Source organism: Apium graveolens, chromosome 5 (genome assembly GCF_009905375.1).
Source record: "Apium graveolens cultivar Ventura chromosome 5, ASM990537v1, whole genome shotgun sequence".
NCBI lineage: Eukaryota > Viridiplantae > Streptophyta > Magnoliopsida > Apiales > Apiaceae > Apium > Apium graveolens.
In genome coordinates this window covers 13,483,311-13,505,653 of record NC_133651.1, presented here as the reverse complement: position 1 = coordinate 13,505,653, position 22,343 = coordinate 13,483,311, and the positions used below count along the sequence as shown (strand labels likewise).

The 22,343-nt window shown below is 37.6% G+C and overlaps 1 protein-coding gene across 2 annotated transcripts; it reads left to right on the top strand.

The window, feature by feature from the left end:
- Positions 1–3,207: 3,207 nt before the first annotated feature.
- LOC141723443 (histone chaperone ASF1B-like) lies at positions 3,208–7,049 on the top strand. 2 transcript variants are annotated; one of them, XM_074525248.1, is made up of 4 exons: positions 3,208–4,031; positions 4,623–4,740; positions 6,347–6,462; positions 6,554–7,049. In XM_074525248.1, the coding sequence occupies exons 2-4, from the start codon at positions 4,632–4,634 to the stop codon at positions 6,929–6,931; spliced, it is 603 nt and encodes a 200-aa protein (XP_074381349.1). In that variant the 5' UTR covers positions 3,208–4,031; positions 4,623–4,631; the 3' UTR covers positions 6,932–7,049. The 2 variants fall into 2 exon arrangements, with proteins under 2 accessions (XP_074381349.1, XP_074381348.1); XM_074525247.1 differs by lacking the exon at positions 3,208–4,031 and having other exon boundaries at positions 4,444–4,740.
- Positions 7,050–22,343: the final 15,294 nt, after the last annotated feature.

Genomic DNA, 22,343 nt, shown 5'->3' with positions numbered 1-22,343 from the left:
TCAGCAATTAGAGGATGTTGAAGCCTCCATTGCTACTCATACAGTTGTCTTATCAGAAGATACTGATTCTTTAAGTTCTGATGCTGCAAATGTTGGAGATACTGGTGAAGCTGCTACAACTGTAGATGCTGATGAAGCAGGTCCTTCAGGACATACTCCTCCTAAGTCTGAACTGCTAAAGGAGTTTGTTATCAGGGATGCACCAGTACCTTGGAGTGAAACTCCTGCAGGTCAGGAGTGGACTAAGGAATGGAACTCAGTTTCATGTGTTCCAAATGCTTTACATCTTGCTGAGCACTTGACTAAAGCTGATGAAATGTTACATTCTGATGATTTTAAAATCCAGCTTAGAGTCACTGCATTGAGTACTAAACATCTACAAGGTCTTCATTCCAACACTCATGCAGAGCTACACAAGATTCAGGAGAACTTTATTAAACAGGAACAAGTTTGGAAACTTGATAAGAAAAAGTTCTTCCAACCTACCATTGACAGGGTTGCTTATATTGAGAAAACTCAAGAGAAGCAACAAGCTCAGATTGATCAAATTCTGACAAATCAAGCTTCTCAGCAATCGCAACTTACTGAAATCCAGACCTCAGTGGAACTACTTATCTCTCTTTTATTACCTGCTGATGCCAAAAAGGGGGAGAAGGTAATTAAGTCCAAATGCAAAACCAAAAAGTCACTGCAAGGAAAGGATGATGGAAAAGATGACCAAGGAAACTCTGGAATGGGTGGTGGTCATAGTCAAGGTAGAAGGTTTACATCAAGACAAGCTAGTCACAGAACAAGTTCTGATACTGGGAAAAGAATAAGTTCTGCTGCTGGTAAAAGGATAAGTTCTGATGAACTTCTAGATCTTGATGAGGAAATGTCAAGACAGTTATTTCTTCAAGAAAATCCAGGGATGGACTTGGAAAGTTTAAAGGAAGAAGAAGCCAGACTTAAATCAGAGAAAGTCACATCTAAATCTGAAGCTTCTGGTAAAAAGTTACTTCCAAAACCTAAAGGCATTGTGATCAAAGAAAGGATACATACTGAAGAAACTTTGGCTAGATCACAACCACAGATAGATCCAAGATCCAAGGGTAAAGAAAAGGTTGGTGAACCTATCAAGCCTTATGTACCTCCTGAGGAAGAAGAAATTACTGATGGAAAAGATAATCTTGCTCTGACTTCAAGAAAAGTTCTTAAAACAACCTCTGACATGGCTCAAGTTGTTCAGAGTCAAGAAATTGTAAGTTCTGATATTCAGAAGAAGCAAGTAACCTCTGACAGTGCTCAAGTTAACTTGATATCAGAAAATAAATCTAAAACACTCCTACCAGGATTCACTAAAGCAAAACAGACTCAATCTTTGAAGGCTACTTCAAGTGGTTTTGAAGCAAGAGTAGTTACTGGAAAGGAAGCTAGAGATAAAACTGGATTGGGAAGTGCTGATGAAAGAAGAATACACAACACTACCGATGATCCAACTTCCTTGAGTGAACCAGGTATTGGAGCAACTCCCGAGAGATTAAATCAACTAGAATCTGTACAGATGGTTTACCATACCTTCTTGAAAGAATACATCATGTTGTATTTCATGACAGATGGTAGGGTTTATCATATAAGACAAAATGCCATTCCATTGAAGTATTTTGAAGAATTGGAGCATGTATTATTCTTACTTCAAGTGGATGACAGAATAACAGAGACTGCTGCAAACTACTTAAAGGAACAGATTCAGAGACAGAAAAGACTTTATTCTGTTAAGTCTGACAGCAGATATGTTCCAAAGTACAGAAATCACAATGGTGATATTGTTGATATGAAGCCTAATACTGCACAGATCAGAACATATCTTGGTATTAAGGGGCTTGAATTCAATCTAGAGTCTAATAAAGCTTATGTCATAAGACTAGATCGGGAGTTGAGAAAAGCAAAGATTAATGATCTCAGAGCTGCAATATTTCAAACTGGTGAAGATACTGCAGAGCTTAAAGATGTCAAACGGAGAATGATTGATGAACTCAGATATGCTGAGAAATGTTTGTTGAAGAATTATCTCAGAACAACTCCTGACATCAGAGAGATCAGAAAATGATGAAGCCAAGTCGAAGATCTACAACTGCTTAAATTCTGATATTTATACAGATTGAAGTTGTTATCAGAAGTTGAATTGGTAAAAACTTTAAGGACTGTAAGTTGTAGTTATCTTGTCTATTTCTCATGCATTTGTACTTAATATTTTTGACATCATCAAATATCTGTTAAACTTGTATATTTTGTTAATTTACAAGTTGGGGGAGATTGTTAGATATATTTGATAATGTCATGGCTAATATGTTTTATGTTTAGATTTCAGATCTTATTTGAACAGAACAAATCAGTACTTAACTGATCAGTACTTATACTGGAAGTCAGAACTTAAGGGATATCAGTACTTATGTTATCAGGAGATAGATATCAGAACTTAAGTGCTGAAGGACGATCAGATAAGGACAGTAGTTGATTAAAGTTAAGAAGATCAAGATAAACATAAGAAGAGATATGCATGAAGAAGGAATTCCGTGAAGAATGGAATACTTGGAATAGAAGATATCTGATTGATATATTTTAGGAAGCAGAATTATATTCCATATCAATTAGCGATTATCTTGTAACTGTGTAGTATATAAACACAGACATAGGGTTTACACTATAAGTGTTATCATTATCGAGAATATTATTTATTATAACCCTAGCAGCTCTCGTGATATTTTGTTCATCACTGAGAGATAACAGTTCCAGATTGTAACAGAGTTTATTGTTTAAATAAAGTTTGTTTTCTGTTACATAAGTTCTTGAAGTTTGATTTGATTGTAATAAACACTGTATTCACCCCCTCTACAGTGAAAGTGTGACCTAACATATAAAGAGTTTGATCTCAGGGCCGGTTATGCCTACCATGAGCAAATATGTAAATTTCAGGTGTATTATATTATTGTAATTTGATGAAGCTTGCGATTTTGGGTCGACATGCGTAGACACGATCAAGGTAATATCGGTTGAACACTATCTATTAAAAATAGTGATAATAGTAGTTTATCTTTATACTGTACATATCTGTATTTCGTGTAAATAGGAACTGATATATTTCACCTCTTGTACATATACAGAGACAAGCTATAACTGAATATAATTTTCATCCATCAAAATTACTATATTCATTTGCTTTGTGGTATTAGAGCATGAATTACAAAATCGGAAGTTTTTGTCCTCACAATATGCTAAGGACATCTTATTCAACATAATTTTCAAAACATGTACATGAGGATGTCCTAGTCTTTTATGTCAGTGTGCTAGAGTAAAAAGTACAAGAATCAATCATCAAGGAAGCTGGAGTTTTATTGGAAGATGTTGGTCATTCGTAGAGTCCTCCATTATTGTGGTCGTGAACGAGAGAAAGGCCCGTATTCAAATCCTTCACACCGAAAGTAGTTTGAAAAATATTCAATGGAAGTAGAATTATTAGCGCAAAATTTTGAGACCAGAAAGAAGATTTTGATTAATATTTGGTGCATAGAGAGTGTTATTTAATTTAAATTGATGTGAATCGGAAGGTAAGATAGCGTTACTTATGGGAGAATTGGTATAGTTTTACCATCACCTAATGCGACTTCTTCTAGCACATAATAATATGAGATATTAGTGAGCCGATTGGCATCATTAGTAATGTGATGAGAGGCCCCAATATCATGATCCAAGGAGTTCAAATAGGATTAATGTGATGCACAAAATTTGCCTTTGTTTTAAGGTGGTTATGAGATCGTGAGCGACACACTTTGGCTACATGTCCGGATTTATCGCAAAGCTGACATTTGATTATAATTGGATTTGGATGCCATTAAGAAGTATAGGGATCAGAAGATGAATTGTTGAGGTTTGAATTGATATAAGGTATAAGACTTGATTGGCACCATTGTTGATTGCGAGTGATATTCGGTCGCCCGTTGGAAATGAGGGTAATGCGGTTTTTGAGCAATTGCAGATGTGATGGGTGAGAGGTGAGATTGTTTCTTTTGCTCAGCATGTTTTGGTACCAGTTTTTGATTTTGTAGCATACCGAACAATTCATCTTAAGAAATTAGGACTCACGGGCTCTAGCAATTGATGCAATATTATTATATCCGTCATCACATCCACCGAGTATTTTGACAATTAATTTTGCATTTGTGATAGGAAAACCTTGCAACAACTAATTCATCAACAATGATACGTATCTCATAAAAATATTCTCTCATCAAATTGTTGTCACGTGTAATTCTGCCGAGCTGGTTAACGAGGGAACAGCTTTCTAAATTTTTATTTTATTATATTTATTTATTATTCATAGTTTTATAATGACCAAAATTAAATAAAAAATATAAAAAAAAATATTATTTTAAAAAGGAATTGAAATGGAAATACGAAGGGGGAAAAGCGTTTTGGGGGTAAAACAATTTTAGAAAACCAAAAAATCCCGCCAAATCTTGGTTTCGCAATTCGCCATTAAATCTACATTTCTCAATCAATAATTCTATTATTTAAGTGTGTTGAAAGTGTAGACTCACCTCGTCAATTCCAATTGATTTTATTTGTGTTGTTGTGTAAATTAGGGTTTCGCAATGAGTGCTGTGAACATCACAAACGTCACCGTTTTGGATAATCCATCTCCGTTTCCAAACCCTTTCCGATTTGAAATCTCTTACGAGTGTTTGGTTCCGCTTAAGGATGGTAATTGCTACCTCTTTACTTCATTTTATGATTATTTATATGTATGTGTGTATGTAGATGTAGATGTTTGTGTACAATTTTGTTGCTGCTTTTGGTGATTTAGTTCTTCTGTTTTATTGTGATTTTCGTTTTCGTGTTGTGTTGCGAATAATTTAGGATTGATTCGATTGCCAAGTGGTGGTTATTTTGTCGGTTCAAACTGTTAATAATGGTAATAAATAGATGTGTAAGTGTGAGATGACAAGTTGAGAATTTGGGGCCTTAATGAGTGAAAATGTTCTAGCTTTGCATTTGCGTGGTTAGGTATATATGTTTTGTCTGGTTTTTCAGTTTAAAAGAAAATAGATATTTTAGGACACGGAGGAACTCGATACCAGGAAGACACATACACCGTAAAATGTAATGCTTAAATTGTTAAGGGTTCATTGGCAATTATATATGTTTAGTGTAAGTCTAATAAATCATAGTTGTTGTGTGTGCTTGACTAACTTGTAATTTATTGAAGGAGTCAGGTATTGTAATTGCAATTTACTGAAAGAGTCCAGTTATATATTGCTATAATGTCTGCTTGAGTAACTTGTAACAGAGGAATATAATACTTCTACTTTTGCCTTTTGACATTGAGTTACCCCCTGTGTTTATATTTCTGTTTTAATGCTTTGTGAGGTATTTGAAAATGGCGTGTTGCCTTTTCCATTTTTCTGGAAAGCCTTGTAGGTTTGACTGTTTACTTACAACCTTGCATTTGTTCTCCCGGTCTTGAGCATCCAATACCTACCGAAATACTGTGTCTATTGCCATTGTGAAACATATTAATTCGATTTTTTTTTGTTTTCTTAATGCCGTTGATTTTAGTATCTTATCCAATGAAGGGTATCCATTCTTGTTGTTTATTTGATTTCTATCTTAACCGTTTTTTGCTAAATAGTCTTTTACTGTTTACTTGTGAGGACCAAGGATTTGTGCTATCACTTTAGATTCTAGGGATATTGGTTAGCACTGTTTGAGGGTCTTTTATCATTTCTGAAAACAAATGCTTCAGCTAATTTTTTGTATTCACAAGTTTCACCAACATAATCGTTGTGTTTTAAACTTTTACTACTTTGTTGTTCTGAATCACAAGATGATGGAACAGATGCAATTGCTTTCCCATGGTATTGCAACACGTTTATTTAAAAGTCCCGTGATCTCAAGTTTTAAAATGTCATTCTAGCCCTAGATATCCGGTTTATATATGTTAAGAGTAGTTTTTTTTGTATGCTAAGTTATTAATGTTCTATCGGCACTGCATCAATCTTTATAGAATCTGTGTATACCCTGTTGTAATCTTCTACTTGAACATAATATCCTAATCAAATGAGCTTATAGAGTGGGACTCTACCTTGGCATAAAAGAGCATTTAAAACAGACAATAATAAGTTATCATTAAGAGAAATGAATGATCAGTGAAGTTTTGTATCTTTGTTTCTTTTGCTCGGTTTGTGGAACTTGGTGCAGAAAATGTTTCCATGGCTGAAGTCGATCTTGCTGTCAAGTACTTTTACGAGAGAATTTTCATCATCAATTTGTTAATGAGTGTAGTTTGTATTCCTTTGAATTTGTACAGATTTGGAGTGGAAATTAATTTATGTGGGATCTGCTGAGGATGAGACTTATGATCAACTCCTTGAAAGTGTACTTGTTGGACCCGTTAATGTTGGCAACTACCGCTTTGTGTTTGAGGTAATCATGTACTGTCTATTTACTTTCAAAGTTATGTCTTTATGTACCATTGCATCTGAATTATTATTATTTATTTTCTTGACGTTTACAGGCAGATCCTCCTGACCCAGTAAAAATCCGTGAAGAAGATATCATCGGTGTGACAGTACTACTCTTGACATGCTCTTATGTGGGGCAGGAATTCATCCGAGTGGGTTATTACATTAACAATGACTATGATGATGAACAACTAAAGGAAGAGCCTCCTCAAAAGGTTTTGATAGACAGGGTTCAAAAAAATATTTTGGCTGACAAGCCCAGGGTGACAAAGTTCCCAATCAACTTTCAACCGGACAACAATGAAAATGAATTGCACCAACCTCCTTCGCCTGGCCATCCCGCTGAAATCAATGAAAACAGTGAACTTCCATCTACATCTGCTTGTAACAATGTGCTCTTCCAGGAAACCAATAGCCAGGCAGTTAACTAGTCTATTGTAACAGTCTTACTATAGTATTCTTACCTTGATATTCTGAGGTAACAATGTATGGGTGAAATTTGCAGACTCTTTTTTTTTGCTAGCCGCCAATTATAATTTTTTTTCATTATGCATGCTTTTAAATTTACGAATTTAAAATCCAGGGACGTGGTAGAGTTGAATTGATTTATTATTTTTAATGAAGATTGTCGTGTCAGATCAGTGATGAAAACCAGGAAAGAACCGTTAATGAAAAGTGCCATTCAATTATATATATTTCTTTTAATAAAAAATTTAAATAAATTCATTGCTTTATTCTACAACATTTACTTTTTTTATATTAAATATTGATTGATATCATCACTTTACCTATTTTTTTTTATTTTGTTTCCTACCAAATTAACTTTTTATTGATCTTTATTTCCAACAAGTTGGACATATTATCATAATTTACAAAAACAAAAAATTACTCTGCAAAGATCTTGCAACGTTAGATCCGCACCGGTATGTCAAGATGAGAATGTCATGACGTCAATTAACCACGCATGTCTTTTTATGATTCGGCATGCCTTTTTACTAATTTTTTTATATTTTAATAATTATTTTAATATTCGAAATATCCAGAAATAACAAATATAATTTTAAAATATTTACATATATTTTAATATCTAAAAATTTACTAATGTAAATGAGTATTATGAGAGTATTTGGTTGTTACTGTCAAATAACTTTAATTTTATATTCAAGTTCACTATATATTAATATAATAATTTTTTATTAAATTTTATTATATTAAATTGATAAATGGCATACTCATCGGCAAAAAGTATACTTATAGACATGCCTTCGAAAATCTCATGACAGGACTGGTTCCTCTTTTATTATCCCCGCTTTTTAACCAAATGATTCAATATCACTGCACAAACAGCCATTTCAATATCAAATGTTGCATCATTCTTTGCCCAGTAAAAAATAGTCATGGAGTAATAATTTATATGGATGTGATGATTATATACGCATTATATCCTGTAAACCATTCACAGCTCGACAAATTAAAAACCAGGAAATCAGATGTTACACTGACAATGTAAATTTTTTGCCCAATAACAACACGCACTATGGAGAACCAAGGCGGGTTCTCATATATATGCACATTCCATAAACTCTGATGATGATGATCAGCCACACGAATAGTCCACAGTTTTATACACCGTCGTCCTCTATCCAAGCTAACACCAACAAAAATCACAAGGTCTGGCTTCCTATCCTTCAGGTAAAATGCTCCACCACATTCTGTTGATCCGAACAAAAATAATCCACCCGGTAATCGTAATTCAATCTTTTTATTTGTGAAAGGATTAATCAATGTGATGTACCCGAATATTATCAAATATACGATACTATTATTTTAAGAAAATTCATTCTTTATTCAATTGTCCAACCTCTAAAAATGAGCTCATGACTCTATATTTATATGAAGTCCCCAAATGGACTCTTCCTTTCCAAATGGGCTTTTTGGGTCTTTTTACTAATATTATATAATTGTTCTAATTAAGTCTTCTTTGGGTCTATTCCTTGAGTCCAAGATCCAACACTTGTCACCCCTCAAATTGGAGCAATATCTTTATATTTGCTTCGGCATTTTCGCAATCAGGGTTAAATTTGAAAAAATAAACTGCGATCATAATGAACGTTACGGGACGGGAAAAATACAAACATAGAAAAATAAGATATCAATAAAATGTGGGAAATCAAATGTGAGTGGAATAAAAATAAGACAAAAAAGTTATAGGAAATAGGTGGGAAAATGGGATATAAGGTTCCTAACGTTTTCCCTTCTTTTTTTTTTAAATTCTTAAAAAGTACTTTCTCATTAGAGGAGTTAGAAACTATTCGGCTTTCTCCTTTTTGGCTTAAGTTCTACACAGTCGCTGCCACTTCTCCACCCGTCTGTAAGTTTTCTCTTCTTCTCATTTTCTTTTGCAAAGTTATTAGATTGTGTCTGTCTGTTTTGTATCTTTTATCTTAATTTGTTCCTTTTGTTCATCACTCACTTACCACCTAATTCAAGAACAATGAACGCTGTTAGTTCTTCGTCCTCCATAAGAACCGTTTCCGATAGGAATCCTGGTAAGAGGCCCATCGAAGAGGGAGACCAAAAGTCCTCTTTTAACTTGAATCACCTAGAAAACCCCGAAAATTTGGCCCAAAGTAACTCCTTCGACTTCTTAAAAAAGATGATTTGTTGAAAGGTGCCCCTGTCGAGTCTCAGATTCCACTTCCATTGAGTCCCCGTATGATAGCTTTTAGGGAACGAGTGTTAGCCGAAGCTATTGGGTTTGGACTCCGATTACTGATGCACCCATTCCAGCTGGCGCTTTACGAAGCTATTGGGTGTGGTGTGGGGCAGTTGACGCCAAACTTTGTTGCCCAAATTAACGGCTTTATAGCTTTATGTTATGAGAAAGGTCGGGTTCCGACGAATCAGTTATTTTTTTCCATTTCTGGTATTCGCTATCATGAGGGACATGTTTATTTTGACACCCGCCACAAGATGATGAAGATTGTCAGCGTTCGCTCTTCAAACTCGGGGTATCATCCCAGGTGGTTGTATTTCGGGGGTCCTGACCTAGAGTTTATTCGGCCCTGTCGCAAGGTTAGAGTAGAGACTCTTAAGTCGTTGAATGAGATGGATACATACGATAAGGATTATTTGGATGACTTTTATGGGTCGATGTCTATTTATTCTCATTTGCAGTTGAAAGATAATAGGTTCTTAGAAGAGAACTCTCGTAAGACTGATCTTTACAACTTTCTGCTTGTCGTTTGTTAAGTTTTTTTTCGAGGAATAAAGGATTTGTTTTATTTTGGTGTAGTTGCCGAAAATACTTTGAAGAAAATTCTCGATAGCGGGGCTCGAAGTGAAAAGATGGACAAAGCTATGTTGTTCTTGGTGTAGAAGGCTTCAGGTGGTGCCATAGATACGACGAAGGCTGGTGGTTCCAAGGTCGGTCCGTCGCGGACTGGTAAGTCTCTGTGGATTGAGTTACTGGATGACAATGCTGACTGTATTGCTGGAGATCGGGAGGAAGTTGGTGGGGAGGGCCTCGATGTAGTGACCCGTAAGAAGCCTCGTGCTGAAGGGAAATGTCGAGGGCCGACGGGAGTCATCAGGGTGTGAACAAAATGTTGACCATCGTTGGAGGGAGGGCCTTTATGCATCCAACTGTGGATCTTAACGCCTCGCGGGAGGTTGTGCGGGTGGAGATCCAGCTGAACGAGAGATGGACCGGGGGGTCGTCAGTTCCTTTGTAGGCTTTCAAAGCTTTCCACCTCCCACAAGATGGGGTTTCTTACTCATCGAAAAGAAGGAGCGATCTCGTTGATCGATGTGTGAGCCGTGCTGGTCGGGTATGTGTGTATTTTTTTTGTAGTTCCGGCCAATGCCTTATTTTAACTCGCGCATATTTTCTGTTTTGCTTTTCTGTTCTTGTCTGATTTTACTCATATTCTGGATGAGTTCAAGAATGATAGCGAAGGGGAGAGCGTTTCACGACTTACTGCAGAGCTTGCTGCGATATCGAGGGAAAAGAAGAAGGTTGATGATCAATATATTGAGATTGAGCATCGGGTAGGGGATTTGTTGACGGCCAACTCAAAGCTCAATAAGCAACTGGGGGAGACGAAGATGGAGCGGGATGCGATGAACAAGAAGATTGGGGATTTGGAGCAAGCTCCGAGAGACATGACGATTTCGAGGGATGACGAGAAGGGACGCCGAGAGAAGGCGGAGACCGAGTCCAACCGTATGCTTTCTACTAATAAATCACTGATAGAAGAAAACGCAAAGATGAAGGTTGAGCTCGATAAGAGTGTGGAAGAGATTGCTGGAGCAAAGTCCTGAATGTAACCCTCAAAAGAATGACCTGTGACATCGACGCCATCCTACGACAAACGGTTCAGACATCGTCCATAACCATCGCCTAAAGCTCCAGCAATCTCTTCCACACTCTTATCGAGCTCAACCTTCATCTTTGCGTTTTCTTCTATCAGTGATTTATCAGTGCTTTACATTTAAACTGTTTCTTACGCTGTCGTTGAATTTTGGTGGTTTAAACTGGGCTTCCTACTTTTGAATTGCTGGAAGTAGGAAGTGGTATGGGATTTATTAATGAGATGACTGATGTCCTTTGAATCATAATTGCCGTAGTGTTTTTTAGTGTAGTAACACATTATAGCTCCTCTTTGTGACTAAGTAAACTCCTAGCAAATTTCATATCTTTTGTCAAAACAAATCAACTTTGAATTATGAAAGTTGTATTAATACATTGTTATTATGAAGGTTTGTGAAGTATAGGTATTATGCTGTTGAAAGTTATAATTTGATATGATAGGCTATCTTACGGGTATGCCTTGTTATGGTTTTATATTCCTTTTCTTTTCCTTTTGAATAGAGTTCTTATGACACATACGAATTATGACACTAATATAGGTCTTGTAACAGAGTATATAGAGTTGTTAAAACATATTGCATAACGTAGAGTCAGTATATTTTGAAGCTCTATTTTAATAACTTAATTGACCCCCGATGGGGGACTCATAACGACCCTCATTGCATTGAGGGCATATTTTAAAGTGACACATAGTGTTTTTACAGACTTTAAATGGAGATAATAAAAAGTTACTGATAGAATTTTTAAGGTGAATGCCGTTCCACGCATTCTTCACTGGCCGACCATCGAGATGTTCCGATTCGTAGGTGGCTGAGCTTAAGATTTTTGATATCTTGTACGGGCCTTCCCACGAGGGTTTGAGTTTTCCTGTTATGGTCAGCTGCGAGGCTGCAGCTTCTCGGAACACGAGGTCATTGACCTTGAGTGTCTTGGTCTTCACCTTCTTGTTGAAGTACTTAGCGGTTTTCTCTTGCTGTGCTATCATTCGGAGCTTTGAATCCTCTCTGACCTCTTCGAGCAAGTCGTTGCGGAACTTGAGGCCTTTAATGGATTGGGTAGGATTGAAGACTTCGAGACGTGGAGAGGTCAAGCTTAACTCGACTGGTAGGGCTACATCAACTCCGTAAGCCAAACAGAATGGAGTTTCTCCAGTCACGTTGTGAGGGGTTGTTCTGTAGGACCATAACACATTTGGGAGCTCATCTACCCAACAACGTGGGATTTCTTCGATGCATTTTTTCAATCCTTGAAGGATCGTCCTATTGGACACTTCAACTAAGCCGTTGGCTTGGGGGTAAGCAGCCGAAGTTTTGATGTGCTGGATTTTTAGCTCTTACAACGCTTTCTCAAACTTCGCTCCCACGAACTGATGCCATTATCAGATACAGGGATTCTGGGAATTCCAAACCAGAATATCACGTGCTCCATGAAGAATTCGATCATGTCCTTTTCCCTGATTTTAGCTAAAGATTTTCCTTCTATCCACTTTGTTGAATAGTCGATGGCGACTATGATGAATTGACATTGGTTCTTGGACTTTGGAAAGGGCCCACGATGTCGATCCCCCATTGAAAGAATGAACACAGAGCGAGGACTGATGTTAGCAAGGTTGTGGGTTGGTGATTGACTTTGCCGTGCATTTGGTAGGCTTTGCACTTCTTGACGTATTTTGCATAATCTTTACGTATCGTGGGCCAGAATAATTCTTGTTGCATAATTTTGAGCTCTAAGTTTTTGCCTCCAAAGTGTTCTCCATAAATGCCAGTATGAAATTCGATAATTACAAGATTGGCCTCATCGGGTTTGATACAACGAAGTATGGGTTCTGTCACGGCTCGGCAAAACAGGTTGTACCTTCCACACAGTAGTTTCATGCTCTAAACATAAGAGACCGAGCTTCGAATTTTGATTCTTGTAGCTTGTTGTCTAGGATGTATTTGATAAATGGTTTTTGCCAATCCGCGACATGTTGAATCTCGTTTATCGACCCCGCATCTATTGAGGGGCAAGAAAGCTTCTCGACTTAAATTGGGCAGGATTTGCTAGGTAGCTCTGAAGAGGCGAGCTTTGACATTGAATCTTCCCATTGATTCTCACTTCGGTTGACGTTCGATATCTTTCGATAGGAAAAGTTTAACAGCATCTCTCGAGTTCGAGTTAAGTACAACGCCATCTTATCATTGTGAGTTTTGAATTCACCGTTTACTTGTTTGGCTACCAGCTGGGAATCACCAAATATGTCTATGATCTTTGCTTCAAGCTCTATAGCGAGCTTTAGTCCGACAATGAACGCTTCATATTCCGCCACATTAGTTATGACCTGAAATTTGAATTTAAGGGCCTGTTGGACTTTGAAGCCTTCGGGGCTGATTAGAATGATGCCTGCTCCACCTGAAGTGGTTGTGGATGAACCATCAACAAAAAGTAACCATGTTCGCGAATGATCGTACTCGGGATTCATAGGTCTGCTGGTGAACTGACATTCTGCTAAAAAGTCTAATAGTGCCTGTGCTTTAATCGAGGTCCGAGGTTTGTACTCGATAAATAATTGACTGAGTTCGATTGTCTATGCAGCAAGCCTACCCGTTATATCGGGTTTGTGAAGGACTTACTTGAGAGGTTGGTATGTCAGGACATGAATCTCCCTACCCTGGAAGTAATTGAGGAGTTTTCGACTTATAGTTACTAGGGCGTATACGAGCTTTTCCACTTGTGGGCAGCGAGTCTCGGCATCATGCAATGCGTGGCTTATATAGTATACCGGAGTTTCTTTGTCATTCGTAATACGCACAAGAACCGCTGCTACGGTTTTATCGGAGGCTGACAGGTATATTCTCAGGGGTTCACCCTGTTGAGGCCTCGTGAGGATTGGAGGGTTAGTGAGAAATGACTTAAGTTCTACAAAGCTGTGCTGATAGTCGATGTTCCACTCGAACTTTGATAATTTTGACGCTTGCTTTGAAGACCGGGGAATAAAATGTCCCAGGGCCACGATGCATATTATTAGTCGTTGCACATCTTTGACAGATTTTGGGTCCTCCATTTCTAGGATCTCTTTTGTTTGGGCAAGATCGACTTCTGTACCTCACCATGTGATCAAAACCCCCAAGAATTTACCAGCCGTGAGACCAAAGGAACATTTGGCTGGGTTTAGGCGTATGTTGTGGGCTCTCTCGCATTTTCAAAGGTTTCACAGAGGTCTCTCATGTGGTCTAAGGATTTTGTTGACTTGGAGATCATATAATTGACATAAATTAGCATGTTTCTCCCTATCCGGGGTCCAGAAATGGAGTCCATGGTTTGATGGAACAGGGCACCTGTGTTGATGAGTCTAAAAGGCATGCCTCGGTATCCAAAGACTCCTCAATGTGTGATGAAAGCTTTTTGTTCCCCGTCTTGGCTATTCATTTTTATCTGATTGTATCCCGAGAAAGCATCCCTGAAAGATAAGAGTTCATTGCCAGATGTGGCGTCGATGAGTTGATCGATGTTCGGGAGAGGATAAAAGTCTTTCGAACATGCCCTGTTAACATCCGAATAATTAATGCACATTCTTCATTTTCAGTTACTCTTTTTGACCAGAACGACGTTAGAAATCCATGTGGGGAAATTGACGGGTGCGATAAAGCCTGCTGCAAGAAGCTGATCTAGCTCTTGGTCGATGGCCGACCTTTTTTCCTTGGAGAATATTCACCGCTTCTGTTTTACTGGGGTGATATTTGTGCTAATGTGCAGCGAATTTCGAGCTATTGTCTTGGGGATTCCCGACATGTCTTTAAGATCTTAAGAAAAAGTATCCGCGAACTCACGGATGAGATCTGTTATCTCAAGCTTCGGATGATCTGCCATATTTTTGCCCAGATGAGTTGTCTTATCGGGGTTCCCTTCGACTACCTGAACTTCTTCAATTTCCTCCACTGACGAGCAAGAGTTTTTTATTGGGATGTCAAACATATCTCTGGGATCAATATCAAGGACTAGATTAACTTCCATTTCATTGGACTGTTTATTTTTTTGGGAAACTTTTGTTAAGTAACATTGGCGCATGATGGCCTGATTACTGATAATTTCACTGACTCCAAATTTTGTGGGAAACTTCATATTCAAATGGGAGATAGATGTAATTTCTCTTAATGCGGTTAATGTGGTTCTGCCTAGTATGTCATTGAAGCTAGAGGCGGAGCTGACCACACAAAACTTGACTATCTTCCAAATCTAGCATGGGGAGAGCCAAATAGAACCAGCATGTAAAAAATGCCTACCACGTGAACCTCATTGCCGGTGAAGCCGAACAGTGGGGTACGGGAGTTTTCAAGTTTGCGGTCTCCGACATTTTAACGCGCAAATACGTGGTGGTATATGACGTCTACGGAGCTTCCGTTATCGACAAACATCTTTTTAACAGTGTTAGTCCCCACTCTGGTCGTTATTGCAAGAGCATCTTGGTGGCCTTCAATGAGGCCTGAATATTAATCATCGTTGGAGAATGATATGACGAGAGAGGGGTTCAACCGAGGGAATTTCACCAGAGAGGGATTTATGTTGAATACCTCGCCGGCATACTTTTTACGAGGGTTGTTAGAGGCGCCTTCCACTGCTATTCCCCCAAATATCACATATATCACTCGATCTTCATCATGTCTCCGTTCATGGCGATATGTGCCTGTTTGTTTGACATAGTGTACCAACTGTCCTAGGAGAATTTTTCCCTCAACGAGGTTGCTCAACTGGAAGCATTACTCGGTAGTGTGACCGATATCCTCGTGGTATTCGTAATATACGGAGCTCGGCGGGCTGCCGGGTTTCATGGGCCTCAGGGGACGATAATCTGGTTCTGTTTTTAATACTGCTAGAATTGTTACTTTCTCGGTGTTAAGCTTGGTAAATTCTTTATCAGGGTGACTACAAAGGTTGCTAGTCTCTCTCTCTTCGGTCTCTTGGGGGGTTGTCGACAGCTCGGCTTTGCGGAGAGTGACGACGATCTTGTCGTTTTTCCTTCGCGGGTGATTGCGGACTGTAACTACGACGTCGCTCATATCTTGAGGATTGTCAAGGCGACTGTATACAGCTCACCGCTTCTTGCAGCATCATGCGATGTTCGATAATTTGAAAAGCCGCTTGTAGAGTTTTCGGTCGTTTCTCAAAAATCTCCTTGAGGAGCAGTCCATATCACGATTTGTCGATACCCGCTGTTAGGAAATTTACTGTCATTTGCTCTCTGAGATCTGGTATTTCTGTAATTTCCTCTCTAAATCGAGTTAAAAAACTTCGGAGGCTCTCATTTGATCGCTGGTGCATGGTCATGAGGGACGCTGTGACCTTTATTTCTTTGTAATTTCTGGAGAAACGAGCTTGGAACTTGCTTTTTAGTTTATACTAGGAGTCGATGGATCGAGGTGAAAGATTACTGTACCAGAGAAGAGCTGTGCCCTGTAAACACGTGGAGAAGAACTGGCATCGAGCAACCTCGGAGTGCCCGAAAAAAGCCATCCGGCCGTCGAAGGTGTTTAAAAATGCTAGTGGGTCGGGCGATCCATCAAAATGGTCAAGAGATGATGTTTTTAGAGTTCTGTCAGTACGCGTCTTTTCCCATACCAGGGAGAGGGGGCTTTCCGTGACGGTTTCAAATCCCGACTGGTTACACATCAAATTTTGCATTTGGGCCATATACTCTTGCATCTTAGCAAAATCCTCATGGGATATAGTTTTTGTAGACTCAGTTTTATGGGAGGTTTTGACCGATGAGACTGTGCGCTGTCGGAGTTCGCGAGGTTGTAAATACGTCGACTCAGCGGAAGGCTTATATTCATATTCTGCATCATTTCGTCATCATAATACTGATCACCCGACCCCTGATTTGCTATTGCTGTCTGATGGAGTTCTCATCACAGATGGTGTATCTCACATTGTTGTCCAGCTTAGTTTGTAGGAAGGCGAGTTTCCTTTTCTAAAAGCTCGAGTTCTTCATCAGAATATACTAGGGTCTCGAGTTCTTCTGCTTTTCGCAACTTCGTGCGCTCCACGTTCTCCAGGTGTAAATGCATGTCACTAGAGAGTACTTGTTTTCCTGTCGAAGTTTGAATTCGCCTGCGTTGATCCGTTTTGAACTTGCATTTTCGCGCCTGTGGGTCTGTGGTGACAGTATTGAGCTGTTGTCTGTGGGTCTGTTGTTCTGGTGGAGGAAACAAGCACTTTGGTTATAACGACGGCTGCTGCGATGATTCTTGATCGTCGCGGCGCTTAGTGATAGTGGGGATCTCCGTCATTTTCTCTACTGGAAGTACCGGTCCGGTGTCCTTCAGATCGATCTCCTTTACGATCATGATTCTGTTGGATTTCAAGAATAAACCTCCTTCTAGCGCCAAATGATGTACCCGAATATTATTAAATATACGAGACTAATATTTTAAGGAAATTCATTCTTTATTCAATTGTCCAACCTCTATAAATGAGCTCATGGCTCTATATTTATAGGAAGTCCCCAAATGGGCTCTTCCTTTATAAATGTGTTTTTTGGGGCCTTTTTACTAATATTAAATAATTGTTCTAATTGAGTCTCCTTGGGCCTATTCCTTGAGTCCAAGGTCCAACACAATGAGAGATGATAGCCAATCCCTATATACTCAGGCCAAGGCCATTTAAAGCTTTATGAACAATATTTTTCTTTTTTCTTTGAGAAAATGCTAGAGGCCCCAAAAATTGTTACAAAAAGATTTCCTAAATAATTTATAAGTGGTAAGTTAATAAGAATTACACTTTTCTTCATGGCAAAGATCAATGTGATATATACAATAACTCTCTCCAGTTGAGGCACTATTAAATTTGCATATGCCAAATCCCGTTACAGCTTTAATCATGAGCCATGGAGGTGACTCCCCTAGGTAATCTAGCATTTTTGAGTATGACAATGTTGCCTCACGCCAATGATGCAGACAGATGTAAAACGAAGATTATTGAGAAGTTATAGCCTATCTATTATCAACCATAGAACTGAAATTCGAAGTACGTAATCAAACTAAATGAGTTTGTCTCAATAATCGAAAGAGACAGGCTCATATGCAAAAGAAACGGTCTCAATTTATTGCAGAATATAAATTGCGGAACAATGTAAAGCAATATAAAGAAATAAATCAAATGCAAAATATCAAAAATTTTAGCTTGGTTCGGCCCCTAAATTTAATCTATGACCTACATCAGAGTCCTCTTACTAACTAGCATAGAGAGTCTATTATAATCCAATAATAAACAACTTACAAATGTTCTTGATTAAAAATACAATGACCACTTGAAAGAACCTTTCCCTTGGCCCAGAGAATTTGAAATTTAGTCTATTTGTCCGGCAAAGTGATAGAAAAATGTGTATTACAACTCAAACTGTTTGTTACAATTATTTTTGTAGAATCAATCAACATAACTCCATTATAATTCATCATCATCTCTCAAACTATAAGCTACTGATTACTAGACTGATTAAGTATTTTACATTTCTTAATCCAGAAGATAAGAAAAACTACTAGTTCTATGAGATAATCTTTATGCTTTTATATACGGACTCTGTGTTCCACTAAAGTGCCTTTAATTCTGTTAATTCTATTACTTCAATCTTTCCACGTGGAAGTTGTGACTTAAACTCTTTGACAACACTCTTTGAAAACTGTGACTTGAGTGTCATCCTTCTGTAGTTGTGATGTATTAGTAATGTCACATATATCAACACCCCCCTCAAATGAGGCATCTCAGAAGTCATGCCAAGTTCGTGCAAGAGTGTGTTGAATTGACCAGAAGGCAGGATTTTTATAAAGACATCAACTAACGAAGATGAAGTGGGAAAGTAAGTGATTGTCTCATATAAAATGAACATCAATTTTAATGTGTTTTATACGTTCGTGATGAACATGATTGCAAGCAATATGTATGCCACCCTAGTTATCACAATGAAGAGTGACATGTTTAAGGTTGGTTATGCCTAACTCTTCAAGTAAACGCACCAACCAAGTTACCTCTGAAGAAGCTGCAGACATAGAACTGCACTCAAGTTCTTTGATTTCCAGTTGACTGGGAAATCACCAAGAAGTAAAATATAACCAGAAATAGAACGTCGAGTTTCAAGGCAAGCGCCCTAGTCGGAATCAGAGAAAGCTTGGAGAGTTAAATAGTCATTGGCCTTCAAGAGTATACCTTGGCCAGGTGTAGAGGCTACATATATGAGAACATGAAGTAAATCCTGATAATGTGGCAAGCGAGGAAGATTTAAAAATTTGCTTAAGTGCTATACAATATAAGCCAAGTCAGGACGAATGTGAGTAAGAAAATTAAGCTTGCCAACTAAACATCTTTAGTGGGTATATTTAGAATAAATTTCTCCTTCATCAGCCTGAATTTTGAGATTTAGGGGCAAGGGAGTGACCACTTTGAAATATATAGGAGATGCTTCTTTAAATAACTCAGTAGTGAGTTTCTTCTGAGTAATGGAGATTCCTGTAGGCAAATACCCAATTTTGTTGCATAGGAAATAACTTAATTTCCCCAATCTTTGATGCTGAATACATTGTCAAGATGAAGTTTAAGAGTATAGAGTTCCTTGTGAGAATGATATCATCAACATAAAAAACTACGAATGTTATGAGCTCATCAGTTCTCTTAATAAAGAGAGAATAAATATTTTTCGATTGAGAGAATCTCTTGGAAAACAATTCACTGACCAACTTAGAGAACCACCGTCTAGAGGCTTATTTCAAGCCATATAAGAACCTACAAACTTTGTTTTCCGGATTATGCAACCCAGGTGGTGCCATCATGTATACTTCCTCGAGTAAGTCGTCGTTTAAGAAAGCGTTAGTGACACCTAATTGATGCAACAACCAGCCTCTATGAGCAACCAAAACAATAAGACACCTAATAGTTACCATTTTCATCACAGGAGAAAAAGTCTCCTCAAAATCAATTCCCCATCTTTGATTATAGCCTTTGGCTACTAACCGTGTTTTGAATCGTTCTATACTGCCATCAGCTTTACGCTTGATCTTGTGGATCCGCTTACAACCGATTGGTTTTTTTCCATTGGAAAATAAACTAGATCCCAAATATATTTGTTACGCAAAGAATGGAGTTCTTTATCCATAGTAGCTGTTCATCTAGGGTCTAGACGTGCCTCTTTGAATGTAGTGGGTTCAATTACAAGTTCATGTTGAGAGACCAAAGCATGAATATAAGGAGACAAACTTGAATATGAAACTAAGTTAAACCAGTGAGAAGATTGAGCGGACTGGAAAATAAATTCATTGTATCTTGAAGGAATCTTAGTATGTCTAGTACTTCTTCTCAGAAAAATGTCAATATTAGGTACAGTTAAAGTACTGGCATGATCAGAATCAGAATCACTATGTGTAGTATAATCATGATCAAAAAACGAATTCTGATTAGTTGACGAATTTGAAGTGGGGAAAACATAAGGCTAATGAGTATCATAAAATAGTGTGAAGTCTGTACATGCAGGTAAAAAGAAAGAGGGTGGTGAAGACTTTTGATTTTTACGATGAAAGGGAAAATACTGTTCATTGAAAAAAATGTCTCTAGATGAAAGGGAAAATACTGTTCATTGAAAAAAATGTCTCTAGATGTGATAATTTATAAAGATTCCATATCTAAAACTTTGTAGCCCTTTTGGAAAGCTAGGATAACCTATAAAAGTACATGCTCTTGCTCGTTTATCGAGCTTATGTCTATTGTTTTGAACCGTATTCACAAAACATAAGCATCCAAAAACTTTGATATGCTGCAAGTCAGTGGAGATCTATATAGTTTTTCATAAGAATTGGTAAAACCTAATACCAGTAATGGAATTCAGTTGATGAGGTGAATAACAGATAATACACTCTCTCCAGTAAGGAATAGGCAACTTAGACTGATAGTATAAAGCACAAGTTATATCAAGGATATGTCTGTAATTTTGTTCAACGATGCCAATATGTTGAGGAGAATAGATACAACTTTTCTGATGAATTATTCTTTGTTGATAAAAATATTCAGATTACCTTCACAAAGTTCCAGAGCATTATCACTACGAATGATGAGAACATCAGCCTTGAATTATTTCTTTGCATAAGCCACAAAATTCTGAATTATATCAACTGTTTCTGATTTATGAGTCATGAGAAAAATACAAGTCATCTTGCTATAGTCGTCAACAATTGTATGAAAAAACCGTTGTCCATTATATGTGGGAGTATTGAATGGTCCCCAAGTATCAATATGAATCATGTTTGAAATATGTTCTACTCTAGAATGATTTTCATGAGGAAAAGAAGCTCGAGATTGTTTTATTGCTGGACATATCTAACAAATACTATTTAGAGTAGAAGATACATCATCTAAAAGATGTTTGATGTGAGATAAAAGAGGTACATGCAAGTTACCCATCCTGAGATGTCATAGTTTGGTGTTGATGTATGCATTATTAGTGTTGAACAAGAGAGAAGTATAAGTAGTTGCAGAGTGAGCTACTGTAGAATGGTCCTATATATTTTAAAGTTCTTTAGAATGAGTATTTTGCAAGTCCTTCAAACAATACATGCCATCTTTAAGACTACTAAGAACTTGTGGCCTCATCGAAGGCCCCTGTAGAAAACATGAATTGATAGTAAATATTATCGAACAATTTCTGCTCTGACATAGTTTGGGAAATGAAACCAGATTGAATTTAAAATCTGGCACATATAAAACGTCTTCAAGAATAATGTCACTATTGTCAATCACTGTTACAACAAGTGTAATAGCTACTAGTTTAACATTAAGAATAGTGATAAAATTGCTATTTCCTTCGAGTTGATGGTAGTTGGTAAATAAGGAAAGATCAAAACACATGTGGGCGGTTGCACCACTGCCCACTATCCGCTATTCACTTGATACCAGATAAAGATGTAAAATAAAATTTACTTGCAACATTTGCTGATCTGTTGCAGTGACCTTCAATGTCACCATATTTGGCTTTCTCAATTGTAAAAGTTGTTGATATTGAGCTACAGTGAAAGTATTAGAAGAGTCTATCCTTTTATCAGTATCATCCTCATCAATCTAAACTGCAGCTACAACCTTCTTATCAGCTCTATAATTTCAAGTATAACCATTTAGCTAATAACATCTTTGAATAGTATGACCCTGCATCTTGCAATGATCACAATAGATATTAGCTCTGTTTATTGAATAGGAAAATATTATCTTTTGGTTGTTTGAACCTATCTTGTCCAAACCTTTTATTTTCTGCAAGTGCTACAACATCATCTTTCACAGGAGATACTTGATACATTTTTTGATTGTCCTCCTAGATCAACAACCGATAAACATGAGAAATGCTAGGAAATGGGTTCATAACTAAAATGCTGCATCTTATGACTTCAAAACCATCATTAAGCTTTATAAAAAATTCCACCAGTCTTCTATCTTGTTGCAACTTCATCATTTTTGCGGTAATC

Bases quoted from the DNA above. Each gene is read 5' to 3' on its own strand.
- LOC141723443 (XM_074525248.1), top strand. From the start codon at position 4,632: ATGAGTGCTGTGAACATCACAAACGTCACCGTTTTGGATAATCCATCT. The intron at 4,741-6,346 runs GTAATTGCTACC...GAATTTGTACAG, and splicing joins TTTGGTTCCGCTTAAGGATG to ATTTGGAGTGGAAATTAATT. The intron at 6,463-6,553 runs GTAATCATGTAC...TGACGTTTACAG, and splicing joins ACTACCGCTTTGTGTTTGAG to GCAGATCCTCCTGACCCAGT.